Source organism: Mastigoproctus giganteus, chromosome 1, assembly GCF_048544385.1.
Source record: "Mastigoproctus giganteus isolate SK-2022 chromosome 1, ASM4854438v1, whole genome shotgun sequence".
NCBI lineage: Eukaryota > Metazoa > Arthropoda > Arachnida > Uropygi > Thelyphonidae > Mastigoproctus > Mastigoproctus giganteus.
In genome coordinates this window covers 235,443,354-235,465,068 of record NC_143575.1, presented here as the reverse complement: position 1 = coordinate 235,465,068, position 21,715 = coordinate 235,443,354, and the positions used below count along the sequence as shown (strand labels likewise).

Here is a 21,715-nt window from a genome sequence, read left to right as displayed (position 1 = left end):
GCCAACATTTCATAATATCGCTGTCCGGTGAAGGACAGGTGTGGGGTTCAGTCCGCATTGCTTGTTCAAAAAGAATGTGGCCGTAAATCCACAACACACTCTCACTTTTGGAGAATGCAACGGGACCTCTTGGATAACTCGAGGGTTTTCTGTTGCCTAAATGCGACAGTTGTACATATTCACTTGTCCATTTAAGCAGAAGTGGGCTTCATCACTCCAAAGGATGTTCCATGGCCAAGTGATATCCACTGTCATTTGCACCAGAAACCGAAGTGCGTATGTGAAACGAATATCTGCATCACCATGCTTTAGCTGCACGTGCATCTTGTAAGGATAGTACTGCAACACCTGATGCATTACTAGCCTTACAGTGGAATACGGCATGTCCACTTCATGAGAAGCAACTGGTATACTTGCACTACCACGTGGAGATTGACTTGATAAATCCATGACAGCCATAGCCACATCTTCAACACGAGAGGAACGCACTCGTTTTAGACCGCTACCTGGTTGAACATCAAGATGTCCTGTTGCTTCAAATTTCGCATTCATTTTGCGGACAGCACAGTCATAGGTCCATGCCTTATGCGCTTCTGGCACCGGAATTCTCTGATAGCTTCAGCTGCATTGTTGCTGTTCTGATAGTACAGCTTCACTAATAGTGCCTTTTCCTGCAACGTTGTTGGCATTGCTGCTGTAATGCAGGCAAAACATCTACTGTATGATTTTGAAGAGACTGCTTTGCTTTTATACAGTACAGTAGAGCTGAGTAGTGGCACTATGGCAATAACTTACGATTATGTAAATAATGTAGGTTATTTGCATAATCGTAACTAAGATAGTTACGTGCCATACAGTGACAAATTTTGTAATTAATCCCCCCCCCCCAATAAATGGCGAGCGCACTATTTATTGTACCAGTTGTCAGTACGAGCCTTAGAACTCGCTCCTGAGTCCTCTATATAGGGATACTGTAATTTTAACAACCCTGTACATTGAGGCAGCAACAGCCTTTTTGAAAGTATCAGTGGGAAATTAACCTTTTTCAAATGACTATTGAAGGAATAGGATGCGAGTATCACTCACACCCTATTCCGTCAGTCAATACACTACAGGTGACCCCCGCTTAACGCTGATCATTCGTTCCGGAAAAACAGAGCGCTAAGTGAATCCGCGCTAAGCGAGCGCCGCTTTCCCATAAGGTAACATATGTATTTATGAGCTGCGGTCGGTGCCATAGGATATTTCCTAATCAATAATAAACAGTAATGAAAAGATGCACAAATGTTGGTCAAAATATTTAATATTCAAATATTTGCACATATAAAATATTCTGCATTACATACGTATAATTATGTGGTAACTACTTGCGTATCAAAAGTAAACTTAAAATTCCAATTAAAATAATGAATTTAATTGATTTAATTTAATCATGAAAAATGTGTGGATTTTGAGTTGAACTTTGGCCCTCTTCCAAATAAACTAAAAAGGGTATTAATTTTAAATGGCCCGCAGCGTTACCACCCAACAATAAAGTCAACTGATCCTTCGCCGCTTTGAAACTTGGCATGTTTTTTTCTTCTTTCAAGATGAAACTTCTTTTAGGCATTCGTTTCCACAAAAGTCCTGCTTCATCTATGTTAAAAACTTGTTGAGAAGTATAACACATAATACCCCTTTTCAATAATTTTAACAAGTTCTTTTTTGAAAGTTTCAGCTCCTTGATCTGCACTAGGCTTCTCCCTGGATTTTAAATCTATTCTACCAGCCCTTACCAGATTTAAATGGTTCCACATTTTTTTTTTTTAGGCGAGTTTTCTTCAGATCATCATATTGGCTAATCTCTTTCTCTCTCTCTTTTTTTTTAAATATTTAACTTAACTGAATTCTGCATGGAATATTATCTTCAATAAAATTAGGTCTTTCCATTTCAATCCTAATAGCCGGCCTAGTCCTAGTTGCTTGCAGTGGAACAGCTATCTTTCCCGCTGCTAAAATTAATTCTTTATTTTTTTATAATTGTTCTTACAGTTAAAGTTGCAAGTCCTAAATTATGGCACACATCCGCTTGTCTTTGACCGGAATCGATTCGCTTCTAAACGTCTAATTTAATTTTCAAATTCAGTCTTTTTCTTACATTTATAGTCTTCGTACTGCGCCCAGACGTTGTTGCTTTTTCATTCCTATCGGTCATTATTAGCTCTTCGAAAATGTAACTGCGTTGTTTGAATTAATTATGATACAATGTTCAAGTAAACTGTTCGTTACGCACGATGTCTAATACTGTACTGAGTGATGACTAGACTTCGTATAAATGCATATAACGCAAATATTACAAGCAATATATTTGATCATTTTTTAAAATGTTGATCTCGGAACTACATTAGCATTAGCATTAGCATTAGTAGAGGCATTTGATGCAAGAAAGCAAGCTTATGCAGCATCAGCCAAAAAAAAAAAAAAAAAAAAAAAAAAAAGTAACATAAATAAATAAAAATAACCACTTCCACTTCACCCCTCTGTTCGTTCGAAATACCTGTCCAGCTGAGCCTTAAACTTATTTAGGCTATCAACTTCCACGACAAGGGATGGAAGTCTGTTCCACCCACCAACCACCCGCTGGCTAAAGGCAAATTTCCGCACATCTATCCTACATCTGTCTTTCCTCAATTTGAATTTATGCCCTCTCAGGTGATTTTTCTGAGCTAGAGGAAGAATCCCATCAGCATTGAGCATGCTCAAACCATTCAAGGCTTTGTACACCTCTATCAGATCACCCCGCTGGTGCCTAGTTTCCAGACACTGTAATTTGCAAAACTTAAGCCTTTCTTCGTAAGAGAACCCCTTTGTCCCATTCACCAATCTAGTTGCCCTTCTCTGTACTCGTTCCAGCAGCTCTACATCCTTCCTGAAATGAGGCCTCCAGGCCTGTATACAGTACTCTAGGTGTGGCCTGACCATTGCCTTATACAAGGGAATAATCACCTCCTTATCCCTGCTAGAAAAATTCCTATATATCATTGACAATACACCATGAGCTACTCTTGCAGCTCGTCTGCACTGCTCAGAGAACTTCATATCTGCCTGCACCACCACCCCCAGGTCCCTTTCATTCTCTACCACTGTCAGTGTAGTACCACAGAGTTGATACGTTGCTCTGGGGTTGCTGTTTCCCATATGTAGTACTTTACATTTGTCAATGTTAAACTTCATTTGCCACCTCGAAGCCCATCTGCTCAACCTTTCCAAATCCTGTTGCAGCAGCATAGTGTCAGTAGTGTCCTTGACAACCCTGCCAACCTTCGTATCGTCTGCAAACTTGGACATTAAGCCTGATATACCATCATCAATATCATTTATAAATACAGAAAACAATAAAGGCCCCAATACTGAACCCTGAGGGACTCCACTAATAACATTAGTCCACGATGAGCAGTGTCCATTGATTACCACTCTCTGTCTTCTCCCCCTCAACCACCCCTTTATCCATAGCAGCAACTTGCCTCCAATGCCACACTGCTCCAATTTGTGCAGCAGTCTTCCATGTGCAACAGTATCAAAAGCCTTTCTAAGATCCAAGTATATAATATCAAAGTTATTCCCTGCATAGTGACATTCCCTGTACAGTGACATAACAAGTCACTGTACTGCAATTAAATTAGCGTGTGAGAAAATTTAACTGAGCGTGGGAAAATTTCTCAAGTCGGCGTGGGAAACGTTTTAATGCTGTTTTGCTATTCATTTTCAAGCTATCGACTCCATCAAATGAAACGATTTCGTTAAATATGTCAAAAATGTAATCTGTAAAAGAGCGTTATAGTGATCTGTGACAGCGTTATAGTCAGATACGGGTTATAATATAAGAACAGCGTTATAGCGAATCAGCGTAAAGCGAACCGCGTTATAACGGGGGCCTGCTGTATTAAAATTTCAGATTGTTGATATCTTGAATTTGGAAGCAATGATTTGGAAATGAGAGATGATGCAACAAACACATTTTTTGCATATTCTTGAAACCATTGTATTGAAACCATGTCCCATTTAAAATTAATAATAATAATAATGTGACAATGAGAACATCTTTATTACATTATTACAGCTGAAAGTAGTCCCTAAAATCTGAAGAGTATTGGCCTAATAGATTCTGGTTTTTCTATGAAATTAAAATGCACAAAATTTAGCAATTCCTGCTATATTTTTAGTGCCCATTCTTAGTGAGAATAAGCAATTCCTGCTTATTCTCACTAAGAATGGACATTGTTAATTGTGTAGGATACTTATATAATAGCACTTTTCAACTTAACAGTGCATACCTACACAGTAAAATCGAAACTTAGGTATGTATTGCACAGTATATGGAAATAGATCATAGCTCCTCTTAAATCTGGCAGCACATTGGGACATAGCCCTCTCTGGATTATTGAATATGTTATAAACTTTTGGCAGTAATGTGCACATTTGAGAGAATATATGTAGTTTTCTGGTAGCAGCGAGCCAGTGTTGCCATTGTGACAGTTATAGCAGGTCACTCACCTCGGTAAAGTTTCCAGCAACAAATAAAAATATTTAAAATATCAGTAAAAAAAAAAAAAGAAGCCAAACTCCATTCCTGCTAGTAGCTCACAACACAATCCAGGACTTTTCTGGCCACTACATAGTGCATTGTTAATTTACTGATAGCAACTTTAAGGGTTCAGGATACTAGGATTTTGCACAGATGCTTTCACTGAAACTATGGATCATGTAAATTTTGAAGCAAGCAACATAAAGTTTAAAATGTGATGCTCAGGAAAGTTTTTGCTGTTGCTGTTTAGGCAGATACAAAGTTGCTGAAATTTCTGGCATCGTATTTTATGTAAGAAAATGTGCTGCCACACGAAAGTACTGCAGAATTTCTGTTGCGGAATTCAAATTTACTATAATAGTAAATAAAGTATTGATGTCATTTTCTGTTCTGCACATTATAATTAGTACTTTTCACTTAATAATTTCTTTGCACCTGTGTGCATAAATGCAGTATTTTCTTTATTTTATGTTAAATATAGATCATTGGATCACTTTCATATTTTGTTAATGAATTAATTTATATAGACATCATTAATTTATTGCTTTATTGTATTGTACTTAAACATTGTTCAGATTCTTTGTAATCACTTTCGCAGGATCATTACAGTCCATTTTTTATTACCATGAATATACTTTTATGAATATACCAAATGTCTGCAGAGTGGTGACACTTATTTAGAGGGCTGTTATTATTCGCCAGATATAACAAAATTAAATCATTGTTGTAGAATGATTACATTTTATATACCCCCTTTTTTGCAGTATTATCATTGGGCTGGATTTCTCTAATTATTTATTAATTATAGCATCAGCACTGTAATTTCCATTATTTTCATTGCTAGTTATTTAGGAAATATACTCTTCTCCCCAAACTGATTTTCTATTATTGTTACTTCATTTATTTGGTAAATTTGTTGGAAGTTCTTAGTTCATTTTATGACAGATGATTCTAATATAGGTACCATACATTTTCCGACTACTTCAGTTTTCAGTTAAATTGGATTGAATTGAATTCTTATAGTCAGAAACTCTCACTATTATTTATCATCAGCACTTCGAAAAATTACATGCATGACATTTCCTCATAGAGAATGTAATTTATATTCAGTAATCACCCTGTATTTGATGAAGTTATCTATCAAAAAAAAAATTTTTTTTTCTAACTTTTTCATTATCAGTCATCTAATTGTTATGCCAGGTGATTGGTTTTTGTATTAGTTGTCAATTTTAATGTTAATTGAGCATTAGCTTTTGGCCATATGAAGCAGTTCATCTAAGTAAAATTTCTGTTAACAATTAAAGTGGCATTCTCAGAAATGTGGCAATAATGCTTGTTTTATTTTTATTTTTTTCAAAAATATTTAGTATTAACAGAGGTGTATGGCATTTTGCCAATAACTAGTGGATAACATAAGGTTAATTACACTGATGTATACTATATTTACCCAAAACTGTGAGAGGGTTTTATTTTATTATATCTATGTGAGGAGTGAAGCAGATAATTTGTATTTTCTTATATACTTGTCTCCCCCCACCAGCCTGTGGGAGGAGACAAGTGCATACAGTGGAGCAAAAGCCTGCAGCTTTCTTGCACTATATGGCCATTACTGTATTATTCATTAAAATCAAAGCATGTTTTTTTTTTTTAAAACAACCAGTATTGTTCCCATGAGATAAACTCAAGAATTAAGTTTCTGCCGAAATCTGAAAAAATAGGATAATAATGGTAATCTCTCACCATTTATCAATACGTTCTTTTTTTTAATGAAATAGGATGTCCCTAGAATTTGAGGCATGCAATTTGAGGGATGGGGGGAGAGAGATATTATTGTACATGTACTGTACCATAGTTAGAGCCAAAAATGCATTGTAAGAAATAAAATAAAGTGAAAGAAAAGAGAAATGAATGAATATTATGGAGTTAAATAAAATGGGTACCCTCTTCGTTATATCTTACAGAAATAGTTATCTGAAACATAGTATATGTTTTATTCCACATCAGATCTTTCTGTTGCTTACAGATACATTTCATTTGTAGATGAACAATATAATATATACAGATTCCCTCCCCAAATGCAGGGATTATGCTTTTTGGCAAAGCTAAGGAATCCATTTGGGAAACCAATTGTAAAATGGCAGAATGTGAGTTAATTGCAAAGTCATTCCAAGTTTATTCTAAGGGCCTATAATTATATAAAAGTATTAAGAAGTGCCATATAAAAGGAATTAGTTGTGCTCTGTAAAGAATGTAATCTCTATTAGAAACAGAAATTGATCAAATATTAAGTCAAAGCTTAGTAGTAAATCAAACTATACTCAAGCCTGTGGCCATATCCATATCACACATATAAAGTCCTTTAACTTATTGTTTGAAGTAAGGTGGATTTCTATTCTGCCTCTCTTCAAGAGATTTAAAATTGTCCCACGTTTTATTTTGTGGATTTTAAAGCACTCTAGAGTTTATTCCGAAAATTTATAAACCATTCTGCCATTCTTTGACTCTATTTGAAGTACTGTCTGGACCTGTATATACAGTTACCTTGTTTTGGGTCCAACAGTTAAAAAACAGATAGATAAAAAGCCTAATTCGAATTTTTTTAAAAAAAAATTACTGCTAAAAAGTAAGAAGTTTTAGTTACTTCTAGCAGTAACTAAAAAGTTACTGCTAGAAGAATAAAATTTTGGACCACTTACCATAAAAATAATGTAGAAAGTTTACATAAAACACTATATATATATTGCATTAACCACTTTTAATAGCTGTGATAACAAGAGCAAACAATTTTAGAGTGATTAGCATCCAGGATGATTTGAGTACAAGTAAAAAAAAATGGCTGCCCAATGACCTTGAGTGGTGCTGTCTGTTACTGACTCACTGAAATTCATAATCACCAAAAAAATATGTAAGTTGTAATGAAATGCAGTCAGGGAGAACAATCTGCATCTTTAATTTGTCTCGACCATTATTGAGCTACAATCAAGGATTATTTTAAGCTTTGTTGATCTTAAATTTTTTCCTGAACTAAGTTAGTTGCAATAAGATTCTTCTTAGTTTTGGGTAAATATAGTATGATAGCATCATGTTAAGTGTGAACTAGTGAAATATTGAGTTTCACCGGGTTGCTATCTGTCTGTTATAGCATTCTCAGATCCTACTGTGATGATTTAACATGAGATGAAGAGAGATGAATTCTGATTCTATTTTCATGACTTTTGCCAGTGGTGAACAATTGCGCCATTATGATTTTGAATAATACATGACCATATTTTTCCAATTTGTAGCATTATTGGTGCACTGCACTGATGCTCTGTTACAGGCTAAGTGTGCACACAATGTTCTGTTCACTATCTGATTAGCAAAAGTTTAAGTTTTTTTTATTTTTTTTATGTTATTCATTGTGCGTTTTGTTTGTTGTTGTTTGTTATTTGGTTTTTAGGAGCATTAGCATCTAAGGCCATATTGCTCTGGGAATATGCAGTGGTCATTCTCTGACCTTTCTGCATCCTCCGTATTTGGTGGTGACGGGATCGAACCCCGGCCTAATCAAAAAGCGTGTGTTACGCACTGCTGCTCCTTCCCACCTGGCTATGGAGGCGCCATTGTGCATTTTGCCACAATAACTCTCTAAGTGGGTGTTGGGACTCTGGTGACACCTGATATATTAATTAAAATGTGTTTTTTTTTTTTTTTTTTTTTTTGCATTGTAAGAGTTTACTTGATTTTTAGGTATTAAGTGGAGGACAGTTTAAACCAGCTCTCTGGAGGACAAAGGTAACTATTGTTACATTAGTATTTCTTTCCTAATGACACCTATAACAGTTAACATGCTGTAATTATAAATTTTTATTCCATGTAATGATGTAAAAATATGAAAGATACATATTTAAAACTTTTACAGATTTTTATGGAACTTTATTTGCAAATAAAGCAGAAGAGGATATTTAAGATGTTGGTACTTTTAATTTTCTGTACAGTTAATATCAGAAGAGCATTCTATTTATATTTATTATTTTTAGGGCTGAAAGTGTTGCCATACATCAAGCAGCCAAAATAAAATATATTTTGGCACACTGTTGCTAGAAGGAATCACAGTTCTGTTTTCATTCAAATTAAAATAAATTTAAACACAAAAACATATTACACACTGCAGTGTCCTCTAATGTTATAGTGGATTTATTACTTAAACAGAGGCCTGGGTTCAAATCCTGCCAGAGGTTAAAGGAATTGTTTAAAGGACTCTCCATTTTGAGCTGTAGTTAGCCAGTCTTAAGCAGGGGATGATAGTTCTCACCCACTCATGAGTTATTCTGCTCTTTTCAGCCCTCAATGTGTAAACCAGTCTGAACACACACACACACACACACACACACACACTTCTGTATGCATAAATGAATGGTAACCAATGGGAATTGGTGACAGAGTTGTCACTGTGTACAATTCCCACCCATGCAATTGGTGCACTTGACTAAAGTTATCAATGTGTTAAATTCCCAGCCAACTATAGCACTTATTAAATTTACATACTTCAAATTATATTGAGTAACATTATATACAAACATACTACAAAATATCATTATACATCTTGCTATATACAAGTTACCAGTTGAGGTGAACAAACTAGGGTATTTTGAATACTAAGTGCAGTATTCTAAATATCTTAAATTCCAAAATGGTATATCAAAACACATTCCTTTTTGATTGATCACTTGATCGCTCCACCTGATCACTCAACCAGCTTGATCTGAAGTTGCTGTGGATCCATAATTTCCTTGATTTTGGAAATCAAATGGTTGCCTGATATAACCAACTCTATTTCTGTAGTGTGCAATGATATGTTGATTACAAATGTTCCATGGTGAATTTTACTATTTGTTCTAGTATTACAATGGGTATTTGCTCCGACTTGATGATGTTAAAACTCAACTCTCCATTGATTCTCTTAACTGGTGTTGAATAGTAGCTGCAGTAAGGATTTTTTTTTTGCATGGTCTCTGAGATAATGCAGATTTAACCACCTTCAGCTACTGCCATGTTTTTAGGTATATGTAACTACTACTAAGTGGTTTTAATTATAAAAACAAAGTGTAAAAATTTTTATTAGTTTCACAAGACTAGTAGCATCAAAAAAAATGATCATATAATAAAAATTTCACTTCTCTTGCTTCGGAAATTTCCACAGTACAAGTGACACCCACTTTTAACGCTGATAATTCGTTCCGGAAAAACAGAGCGCTAAGTGAATCAGCACTGAGTGATCATCGTATTCCCATAAGGTAACATATCTGTGATTTGTGGTCTATGCCATAGGATATTTTCGTAATCAGTAGTAAACGGTAGTGAAAAGACGCACAAATGTCAGTCAAAATATTCAATATTCAAAAATTTGTACATATAAAATATTCTGCATTACAACGTATATATAATTATGTGGTAACTAACTACATTACATATCAAAATTAAACTTAAAATGCCAATTAAAATAATGAATTTATTAATCTGATGGCCCTGAGTTGTCGGGGTTTTCGTGTTTTGGGTTGTACTTTGGCCCTCTTCCTGGTAAACTAAAAGGGATTTTAATTTAAAATCCCCCGCAGCGTTACCACCCAACAATGTCAACCGATTCTTCGCCGCTTTGAAGCCTGGCATGTTTTTTTCTTTTTTCGATATGAAACTTCTTTTAGGCATTTGTTTCTAAAAAAAAAGTCCTGTTTCATCTATGTTAAAAACTTGAGAAGTATAACAGCCCTCTTCAATAATTTTAACAAGATCTTTTTTGAAAGTTTTGGCTCCTTGATCTGCACTTGCAGATTCTCCCTGGATTTTAAATCTATCAAACGAGCCCTTACTAGCTTTAAACGGTTTCACTTTTTTTTTTTTTTTTTTTTTTTTTGTTGAGGTGAGCTACTTTTTTTCTTCAAAATGTGCCGCGATCTACCATCTAAAGAATTTCATTGCACATGGTTAAAAAATTTAATCAATACATATTAAAAAATGTTTATAAATTTTAAAATTTAAATACAATTCAGAATTCTTATTTTAAATTCATACGTATTTAAAATTTTAATTTATGCTGAGTTTGTGTCTTCATGTCATCCGCCAAGCTTTCAAAATCGGGGATATACCGTGATAAGGCCAACTGTAAAAATCTTCTGTATGCAAGTCCATAAGAGTAGAGCACTTCTTCATCTTTGTTTGTTTCAAATACGAAAAGGCGATTCATACAGATACGTGGAACCAAAACAGGAATTTAAAAGTTCACTGCATTTTTTTACATTTCGGTACTTTTCTCGGCAAACATATTTTCAAAAGTCTTCTTCTGATGATCTGGCTTTTAGGAAGATATCGTTTCGCAATGTAATATAATTTCATTTTCAAGTAATATTTTCTCCATTTGAAAAATCTCAGCGACTTTTTTTGCAATTTGTTTTGTATCTAAGTTGACATTAAATGGATAAGAAATATATTGACAATGTCTTCAATTGTTTTAAAATCACTGAATCATCCACAACTTTCTAAATTTTGGAAACATATTTCTCACTATTAAATTCAAAAACAGGATATTTTTGCAATTGATCTTGCATATTTGCAAAATCATTTGATTTTTTTTCCCTTTGAGATCCTTAGCCATTGCCAAAAATTGATATTTATATGCAAAAATACTGCTAATCAGTGCGTTGAGGTGCCTTTCTAAATTTCCTTTTTTTGCGTATAGCCACGGAAGCATTGCAAATCAAACAACAGCATTTTTCTTTTATCATTACAAAAAAAGCATTCTAGTTCCCACTCTTGATGAAAATGATACATTTTGCTCTTTTTCACACTACACATACACTATGCTTTCCATCACATAACTGTGTGAATTTTCATTAGACAAGCTTAGTGCCTGCGTGGCGAAAAGAATAGTTACGTAGTTCAATGGATTTTTAACTAGTGTATGCAGTGAAGTGCATAATAGTAATATTTAGATTTTGACCAATCTATTTTTTATATATATTTAAAATTCGTCGTGATAATATCCAATACAATCTGTATTGGATATTATCTTCAATAAAATTAGAAGTCTCTCCATTTCAATCATAATAGCCATCCTAGCCCTATCCAATTTAGTTGCTTTTAGTGGAACAGCTGTCTTTCCCACTGCTAAAATTAATTCTTTATTTTTTATAATTGTTCTTACAGTTGAACTCTTACCTGCCAGTCCTAAATTATTGCACACATCCACTTGTTCTTGATCAGAATCAATTCGCTTCAAAACGTCTAATTTAACTTTCAAATTCAGTCTTTTTCTTACCTTTGTAACTTTCATACTGCGTTCAGACACTGTTGCTTTTTCATTCTTATCCGCCATTATTAACTTTTTGAAAATGTAACTGCACTGCATTAATTATGATACAATGTTCAAGTAAACTGTCCACTACGGACAATGTCTAACACTGTACTGAGTGATGAGTAGCCTCCAGAAAAATGTATATAATGCAAATATTACAAGCAATATACTTGATAATTTTGAAACTGTTGATCTTGGAACTTTCAAATCAAACATAACAAGTCACTGTATGGCAATTCAATCAGCATGGGAGCAAATTTCACTGAGCTTGGGAAAATTTCTCAAGTCGGAGTGGGAAACATTTTAATGGCATTTTGCTATTCATTATCAAGCTATCTATTACATCAGATGAAATGTTTTTGGGTTTAAACATGCCAAAAATTCAATTTGTACGCTGGTTTGTTTGTTTGTTATTTGGTTTTTAGGAGCATTAGCAACTAAGGCCATATTGCTCCGGGATATGCGGTGGTTATTCCCTGACCTTTCCGCATCCTCCGTATTTGGTGGTCACGTGCTTGAACCCCGGTCTAATCAAGAAGCATGTGTTATGCACTGCTGCTCCTGCCCACCTCTCTACGGAGGTGCCTGTACGCTGGTAAAAGAGCATTATAGTGAGTTATAAGTTATAATATAAGAACAGCATTATAGCGAATCAACGTAAAGGGAACCACATTACAGCGAGAACCTACTGTATGTCCATTTAGTCTATGTTCTATGCAGAATCACCAGAAAATGATCAAAATATCCCTTTCAAGATATACCTGTTTGAAAATATACTTACATTTAATGGCTGCTGCATCATTACACAGCCTTTTCAGATGCTCCTTGCAAGTATTTTTTGAGCATATATTAAGGTAGTGGAATGTTTTCATTCACATTTTAGATCACATAAGTAACATCTTTTTTGTTTGTTGAGCTGGTAGATGGTAACTGTTCGTGGTTATCAATTCCAGCAATTTTGTAGACAATTGGCCCTAGATCACTTCGAAGATTTGCAATCATGGTCCGTCCTTGGAGTGATTCAGAATTAATGACTTTGCAAGATTTTTTTTATGAATTCGAAATATCTCATTTTCTGATTATGGTTTGCATTTCTCCAAATAATGTGGTTGTTAACTACAGATATATTCAATAAAAAAATTTTTTTAAAAAAAATGTCAGTGGCCATCTTTGACTTTGCCTTCCAGTTGCATAGCAAGCACACTTCTTGTCTGTTGTGTCAGAACCACCTTTGGTTGCATCAAAAAAGTAAATTATTTCTGGTTTTTTATTTGGTCGAACACTTTTTTTTTTTTTTTTTTTTTTTTGCACGGTACATAAATGAAATCAAAATGACACTTCTGTTTATTTTTTTGGCCCAAATGACACAAGCATTTTTATCATGTGTAAAACCAAACTGTGAGTCCCCTTCTTAGTTTTTTTAGGTAGAAATTCATTGGTATTTCTCTTTTGTTGTTTTTTTTTTAACATGCCCACAAATATGAGTCCTTTTTTTCTTCAGCTCATCAACTAGCTCCATTGATGAGAACCAGTTGTCACCAGCTATGTTATGAATGGTATTAGCAACTCAGTCAGTCAGAGATAAAACCGTAAGGTTATGAAAGTTTTTGTAGATTGGGTTGGTGTTTTGCCTTCCCAGTATAAACAATAAGCATTTAACAATCTGTTTTTGCATAACAGAAACGTTTTATTCCATACCTTTGAGGATTGCTTTTCGTATATATGCAAAAGACACACCATGAAAACTGACTAGCATTTCATCCATTGTCACAAATTCTGAGCAGACTTAGCTTGATTGTTATTGATAAGAGATTGGAATGTATCTGATATGACTGCTAATTTATTACCTGCAGCTTTTCTTTCTTCTCTGGTAGTATCATCAAAGTGGAGAACTGAAAGGAGAAAAAGGAAATGCTTATATTGGCCTCCCAAGTTCATCTGTGGAAAAAAGGGAGTCAATATCCTCATGATTTTATTGGTATATTCCACATAAAAATAACAAGGTCAAGAAATCTTTGAGCTCGGAAACGTGATCTCTAAATGTAATTCTACTTTTATACTTTACGGATACCTCAGTATTTTAATTTTTTTTTTCCATTTGTGTACTCTAAAACCTTTTCACTAATATCAATACTAAAAACTAGGCTCATTTGTTCTTGTTGGCTGCTTTATGTAATGATATGGTCTGATTGAGTTCTTGAGGTTGAAGGAGCATTATGTGACCATTTGAACCTATTTCCCCTGTAATAGTGATGTTGGCTCTCTCTCTCTCTCTTACTTCATTTTTGGTGTCTGATAAATTGTCTACATCATTCTGAGCCACTAGTGATCTATATGAATTGATTCAAAGTCACTATACAGTGGGGCCCCAACATCCGATGGTAATTTGTTCCACAAAACCCATTGTATGTTGAAAATATTGTAAGCTTTGTTCATTGATTTCCTGTAATTCATTAGTATTAGTATTAGTAACGGCCGCATGGTGCAAGAAAGCCTATGGCTTATGCTGCACCAGCCAAAAAAAAAAAAAAAAAAATCCGAACAAAACAATGATAAAAACAAAAAAAATAAATAAATAAATAAAATAAATAACTAAATAATAATAATTAATAAATAAAATATATATATATATAAATAAAATATAAATAAAAAGGAAATTAAACCTATCATCCTATGCGCTTCCCTAACCTGAAAGTACTATCCAGATGACCTTTGAATTTCCCCAAACTGTCGGCCTCTACCACCCATGAAGGCAACTTATTCCAGTAATTTATAACTCGCTGGCTAAAATAAAACTTCCTGCAGTCCAATCTAAACATTTCCCCCCATAACTTGAATTTATGTCCCCTAGTTCTAGCATCATTTATAATCTTGAAAATTTCGTCCTCATTCATTTTACTGATGCCCCTCAGAGCCTTAAACACCTCAATCAAATCTCCTCTAAGATGTCTAGTTTCCAAACTCTGCAACCCACATATTCGAAGTCTTTCTTCATAAGGACGCCCTTTTGCCGATCTCACCAGGCGAGTTACCCTTCTTTGCACCCTTTCAAGAAGCTCAATGTCTTTCTTTAGGTGCGGTCTCCATACTTGAACACAGTATTCCAAGTGTGGTCTAACATAAGCCTTATATAATGGGATTATCACGTCCCTATCTCTACTTGCAAAGGTTCGATAGATCATCGATAGGACACCATGGGCCTTCCTTGCAACCTGTTTACAATGCTCAGAGAATTTCATGTCTGACCGTATCGTAACACCCAAGTCCCTTTCCTCCAGTACTGGGTTTAGTTGAACTCCACCAAGAGAATAAGTTTTTTTGGGATTACTGTTTCCCAGGTGTAATACCTTACACTTTGTTGGATTAAAGCACAGCTGCCATTTTTCTGACCATTCTTGAAGTCTATCTAGGTCTCTCTGAAGAGGCTCAGCTTGACAGTGATCATTAACTACTCTACCAATTTTAACGTCATCTGCAAATTTAGACATTACGCCCTCTATCCCTTCATCAATGTCGTTTATGAAAATTAAAAACAACAGTGGTCCTAATACTGATCCTTGGGGAACCCCACTTCTTACATCAACCCAATCTGAGGAATAGCCATTTATCACAACCCTCTGCCTCCTGCCCTGAAGCCATCCTTCTATCCATCTAAGGATTTTCCCAGTGATTCCAACCTGTTCCAGCTTATAAAGCAACCGCTCATGTGGGACTGAGTCAAAAGCTTTGCTGAAATCTAAATAAACAATATCGAAATTTTTCCCTAAATCCAGCTCGTGAGTGACCCTTTCGAAATAGCGAACCAGATTTGTTAAACATGATTTTCCCTTTACAAAACCATACTGAGTATCCTTGAGAATTTCTATTTGATCCAAATGATCCTGAATTCCACCCTTGATCATTGCCTCCATGATTTTCCCTACTACTGAAGTCAGACTGACAGGTCGATAATTTCCAACTTCACTTTTAGAGCCACCCTTATGTATGGGAGATACATTTGCACTTTTCCAATCCAAGGGAATCTCCCCAGAGTCTAGTGATGCTCGCATAATTAGCCTCAATGGTTCAATGCACTCGCTTGCCGCCTCCCAAGATTATAGGGTATATTCCATCAACTCCAGGAGCCTTACTGGCCCGTAGGCTCAAAAGTTTTTTCATTAAATAATCTTGCGAAATTTCAATATCATTAATTACATATTTTTTAACTTCGCTCCCACAATTTCCCATTGCCACAAAAGGCTTTTCATTTGTAAATATCGATGCAAAATAACTGTTGAGTTCATCTGCAACGGCAGCTGGTGTATTTATTACTATCCCCTTTCCCTTACGTAAACGTCCGATCTGGTTTGTCCTTCTCTTCTTGGCATTTATATATGTGAAGAATTCTTTATCCCCCCTCTTTGCTCTGTTTGCTAGTGATTTCTCATAAACTGCCTTTGCCTGTCGAACCTTTTCTGTGGCTCTATTACACATCACCTTGTAGCTGTTATAGGCTTCAGTACTTTTTATTGCTCTGTAACCTTTCCATGCCACCTTTTTCTGCTCAAGTAATGTGGCAACTTCACTATTCATCCAACTTGGAACCCTTCTCGTGGTATAATTTTTTAATGTTATATACGCATTCAAGGCATCTGTGATTAATGTTTTAAAAGCGTACCACAGTTCAATTGTATTCATTCTCAGCGCGATATCTACCCAGTTAACAGAGGCCATGTAGTACCTTAAGGCATCGTAATTTCCTTTTCTGAAATTAAAACCCATTCCTTTGCCTTTTACTTCTGCTACCTCTCTCGTCATCATCCACCGTAGAACTCCGTGATCACTTCCTGCTACTGGTTCCTCTACTGTCAGCCCTGTTATGTCATCTGATTCATGTGTGATGATGAGGTCTAGGATATTCTTTTCTCTAGTACTTTCCCTGACATGTTGATACAAATAACAGTCATCTAGTTGATTTAAAAATTTTGTTCCCCATGTCGAGTTTCCTTCCCATTTACTCCAATCAATTAGAGGCAAATTGAAATCACCCATAATAAGGCATTGAAGCTTACTTGCCCATTCCATTTGCATGTAGAGGCTTTTGTCATAATCTTCACAATCACCTGGTCTGTAGATTACTCCTACTCGCATTATACCTTTGTTTCCAACTATCTCACACCATACAGACTCTATACTAGCATGTGAAATGTCTGAATCCGGGAAAGCTATCGTCGCACTCAGGCTGCTTCTGATAAGAAGCATTACCCCACCACCCCTTCTATCTGACCTATCCTTCCTAAATACATTATACAAGCCGTACTGAAACTCATCATCCCCAATTTCCGGGTGGCACCACGTCTCTGTAAGCCCTATTATGTCCGCGTTACTTGTTTTAACCAGCAGTTCGAATTCGCTCATTCCCCAACAACACATAAAATAGGTATTTCTTACATGTTATACATAATTTTTACATTAAAAATTAGTGTTTTATAAAGATTATTTAATAAACAGTCATAAAACAGCTTTAAAAAAAACTTAAAAAAAAAAAAAACCAATAAATTAGCATTTACCTTAGACTTGAAGTGCAGAGCTAATGAAACCAATGGTAGCATAGTGGTAGTGGTGGTGGGACTATATCAAGTGTCTTTTCAGTCTTTTGTTGATACTGGCAAAGAAACTGTCCAAAGTGGACTGTTTTTTATGACTTTTTTATAGCTTCCTGAAGTAAGAAATGACTTCGTTTTCCATTTTGAATGAGTTCAGTGTTTTCAATGTCAGGGTGTTTTTTACCACTTCTCTTAAATGCTCCCAACAAGAAATGACACTCTCCAACCGACACTTTTTGGTGTCTTTTTCTTCTTCCTCTCCAGTGTCACTTTCCGTAATTTTCTCCAACTCTTGTAGGTCCTCTACATCCTCTCTGCCAACCTCCAGACCCATTGATTTACCAAGAGTAACAATATCATTTGTCAAAGCAGCACCATAATCTTCAAATCCATGAACATTATGGATAATTAAAGGCCAGATATTTTTCAAGGCTGAATTTAAGCACATGGTGGAAACATCATTTCGACAACTTACAAATCAGCCTCACACAATCCAGCATGTCGAATTTCGACCGCCAAAAATATTTGGGGATGACAGAATTTTCACCCAGAGGTCGCTGCAAAGCAACTTGCAAACATTTTCGTGGTGTAGATTTTCTTGAAGTTTGCAATCACTTACTGGTCATTGGTTGAAAAAGAGGAGTGGTGTTGGGTGGCAAAAATTTGACTTGAACAAAGTCAAATTGTGCCTTGAGATTGAACAAGGTTGGGATCATGGCTGGCGCATTATACAGCAGGAGCAGTGCATTTAAACAGGAAGATTATTTTTCTCAAGATAACTCTTCACTGAAGGATAGAAAACTTCAAGCTCCCATTCATTGAAGACGTATCTTGTAACCCATGCCTTCTTATTACTGCGGCGAAACACTCCCATCGTGCCTTTGTCGACCTTTTGTTGTTTAAATACTCTGGGGGGTGCTAGAGTGATACACAAGCAAAGGCTTTGGCTTAAAATCTCAAGAGGCATTGGCACCCAACAGGAGAGTGAGCTTATCTTTCATAGGCTTATGCCCAGGTAAAGTAGCCTCATCCTTAGCGATGTACATTCTCCTGGGAATTCACTTCCAGAAGAGGCCGGTTTCGTCAATGTTAAAAACCTGCTGGGGAAGATACCCTCCTGGTTAACAAACCCTTGGAATTCAATTTTATAGGTCTCAGCTGCTTTTTTTTTTATCAGCATTGGAATGCCTTTCAGCACTTTTGATATTTGCTCTTTTTTTGAAGCACTCTTCTTTTTTTTTATTTTTATTTTGAGGTGCTTGAACCAGCCTCTGCTGGCTTTAAAGTCTTCAAAGTGCAAAGCACTGCCACTGGTTGATGGAGCTTTAAGTTTCAGATGTACGATGGATCGTCATAGATCTGAAACAAACATACGAGTGATGTTCCAAGCGCCACATGTCTGAAAATTTTCACCCATGTATCATTCCAGCTATATCAGAAAGCCAATCGGTACTTGCAAATATCATCAGTCCTTAAAATAAATGATTGTATGGAAGGTATATCGGTTCCTGAGAATATCGGATGTCAATGTCATGGTAAGTCAAGGCCCCACTGTAATCACTGTTTGTTATATATTCATTCAAGCCGGAGTAGTATTTCTCTTCCACATAATAGCAGATGAACAAACACTTCACTTGAAAATAGATTCATCACAAGAAATTTTGGTCATGTAAATACTATTACTGGGTCAATTATGACTTGAAACAAAGATTTGAATGATAAGGCAGCACGCTGTGACAAACATTGAAGACCAGCTGATACAGGGCCTGAAGATGGAAGGATATGTGGAGTTCAGAGATGCCATATCTTGGAATTAAGCAGTTAGCTACCAAAGAAATTTTGCCTGGGATCGCTTTTGACCCATGGTAGTAGATGAAGGTTAATTGACTTTGAATACCTGAAAGGCTCTCATGCATGATGTCTAACTTACCTGTTCGTTTGTCACAGTAACGGAGCTAACTCCTAGCTCACAGGAATAAGTCTGCTTGCTAAAGGTGTCAAATTAGACTTTTTGTAAATATCTTCTGGATAAATTTTAATGAACCATGATTTTACATTACTACAATACTTTCAATAACTGATCAGCTTAACTTGATCTCGGGTATCTCAGCTGAGCAGACTACCTGTTAACTTTGCTTGAATATGCATCACAGCTGAGTAGTTGCTTAAGGTCTTTGTTTCAGTTTATAGCAGTGTGAACTCATCCAGGTAGCAGACATTTAAAACTTTAACCCTAATTTTAAACTAAAGTGAACCTTTGTTCAGTGTTTCGAAGCATATTTATGATGATCAATCAAAAAAAATATTGCTCAACACTTTCATTCTCAGTAAAACTTAAAAATATGCCAAAAACCTGTTTATACTAGTGTTCAAATTTCCCTCTTTTTAATACAAATTTTCAAAATAGAGAGCAGTTAGACACTGGGTGCATCATGCATTAAGTGAATCTGAACAATTGTTTCTACCTCTTCCATTCAGTATCAAATACATACCTCATTTGATACCACTTTTCAGCAGTATCCAGGTCACAGGCTTAATACTTTATAAGAAAGTTTAATAAGAGGCACTTCACTGTATGAAACATTTAATTTATTTATTGGTGTGAAAAGGACAAATTGTATCAATTTGTCCTTTTCATACCAATAAGCTAATTAAATAATTCGCATTGTAAAGTCCACTTAATGTTCTTCTTTGGTTTATTTAATACATCATACTAAACTTACCTTCCAAAAGCATGTAATGCAAACACAAACTGTTTGTATGAAGAAACTGAACATACTTTATTTTTTCCATGACATTGGAACAATTTGTTATACATAACTTTGCCTTGAACAGATCTTGCTTTGACTACATTGAACCAGTTGTTTTTCTGTCTTGATAATGAGTGACAAACATTTTAAAGTAATTCCAAGGAAGGCTTTGTTTCTTGCAAAAATGAATCCATGCTCAGCTTGTAATCTGATGCTGGTAATGCCTTATCTGGCAGGAGCAGCATTAGTTTACTCTACAGTTCAAGTATTTATCATTGACCATATGGATCTTTTCATCATCAGGAATGAATCACTGATAAGTCAGTGATTCTGAGATGTGATCCTTCCATGCATTTTTGAGGTATAAAAGGACCTCCTCCCCATAGATGATATTCTTCTACCTTATAGATTGCAGCTGGTTGACTGCATCTGAAATGATGATGGTATTGGATGCATTGACTTACTGTTTGTCGTCCTGACTCTAATGGAATGGCACGTGCATGAGTTGCACTGAAAGATAGATTACTGGTCAATTAATAATTCTTGCGATGCTCTAGCAGTTAGAGAAAGTCCTCATTTCGTGATACTGTTATCACATCCTGTTATCAATGCTGTTTTAATTTTGTGAACTGTGTGTGTTGTTGGCTGGGATTAGGGATTACAACAACTTAATTTTGTTGCAAGATTGATTTTATATACAAGGTGTGGCAATAAAGTTGCTGGACTAGTGCATTAAAAAGAATACGAAGTGAAGGGGCTCAAAAGTTTTATTTTTATTCAAAGGAATAACCACCTGATTGCATGCACTCATTACGCTGTTATAAAAGTTTCTGAAAGGAGTCAGCAAAGGTATCCAAAGAGATGATGTTCAGTTTGGCAGTTAGGTTTTTCTTTATGTCCTTGACATCCTGAAATCTTTCCTTTGAGGCCAGATTTTCACCTTAAGAAAAAAGAAGTCTGCTGGTACTAGATCAGAAGGGTAGGGTGGATGGTTGATCTGTACAATGCCACATTTCATGCAGAATGGGTGGAAGCATTGTCATGCAACACGAACTAGCTGCCTTTCTCTCAAAATTGTGGCCTCACCTGAGAGATGCACTTTAATAATCTGTGCCCCCCTTCAGGTACAAATTCCTTGTGAATCATACCTTGTTTGTTGAAAAACATGATCTTGATCCTGACTTCTGTAAACAAAACATTTTGGGCCTTGGTGATGACTTTGAAGTCCACTACATGATCTAAAGCCTTGTCACTTGGTCATATACTAACATCAACACTCATCTCCAGTGACAATACATTTGAGGAAATTAGGATTGTCTTAACAAGCCTAGGTGAAGTCTTCGTATGATGACACGCTTAGTTGCTTCTGCCCATCTGTGAGGCACAAATTTTGCACAGATCAAACAATTGATCTCTTGTTACAATTTCCCAAATAATTGCAACTCAGTCTTCATTTTGAGAGGTTGATGGATGCTCACTTCTTTCG

The 21,715-nt window shown here is 35.6% G+C and overlaps 1 protein-coding gene across 1 annotated transcript in view; it reads left to right on the top strand.

Annotated features, from left to right (window-relative positions):
* Window positions 1-21,715, top strand: part of Ythdc1 (YTH domain containing 1) — a 163,391-nt gene that overhangs the window by 140,008 nt on the left and 1,668 nt on the right. The window contains exon 14 of the mRNA XM_090385016.1: window positions 8,294-8,338. Coding sequence (XP_090241142.1) covers window positions 8,294-8,338 — 45 coding nt within the window. The remainder of the gene's footprint in view (window positions 1-8,293; window positions 8,339-21,715) is intronic.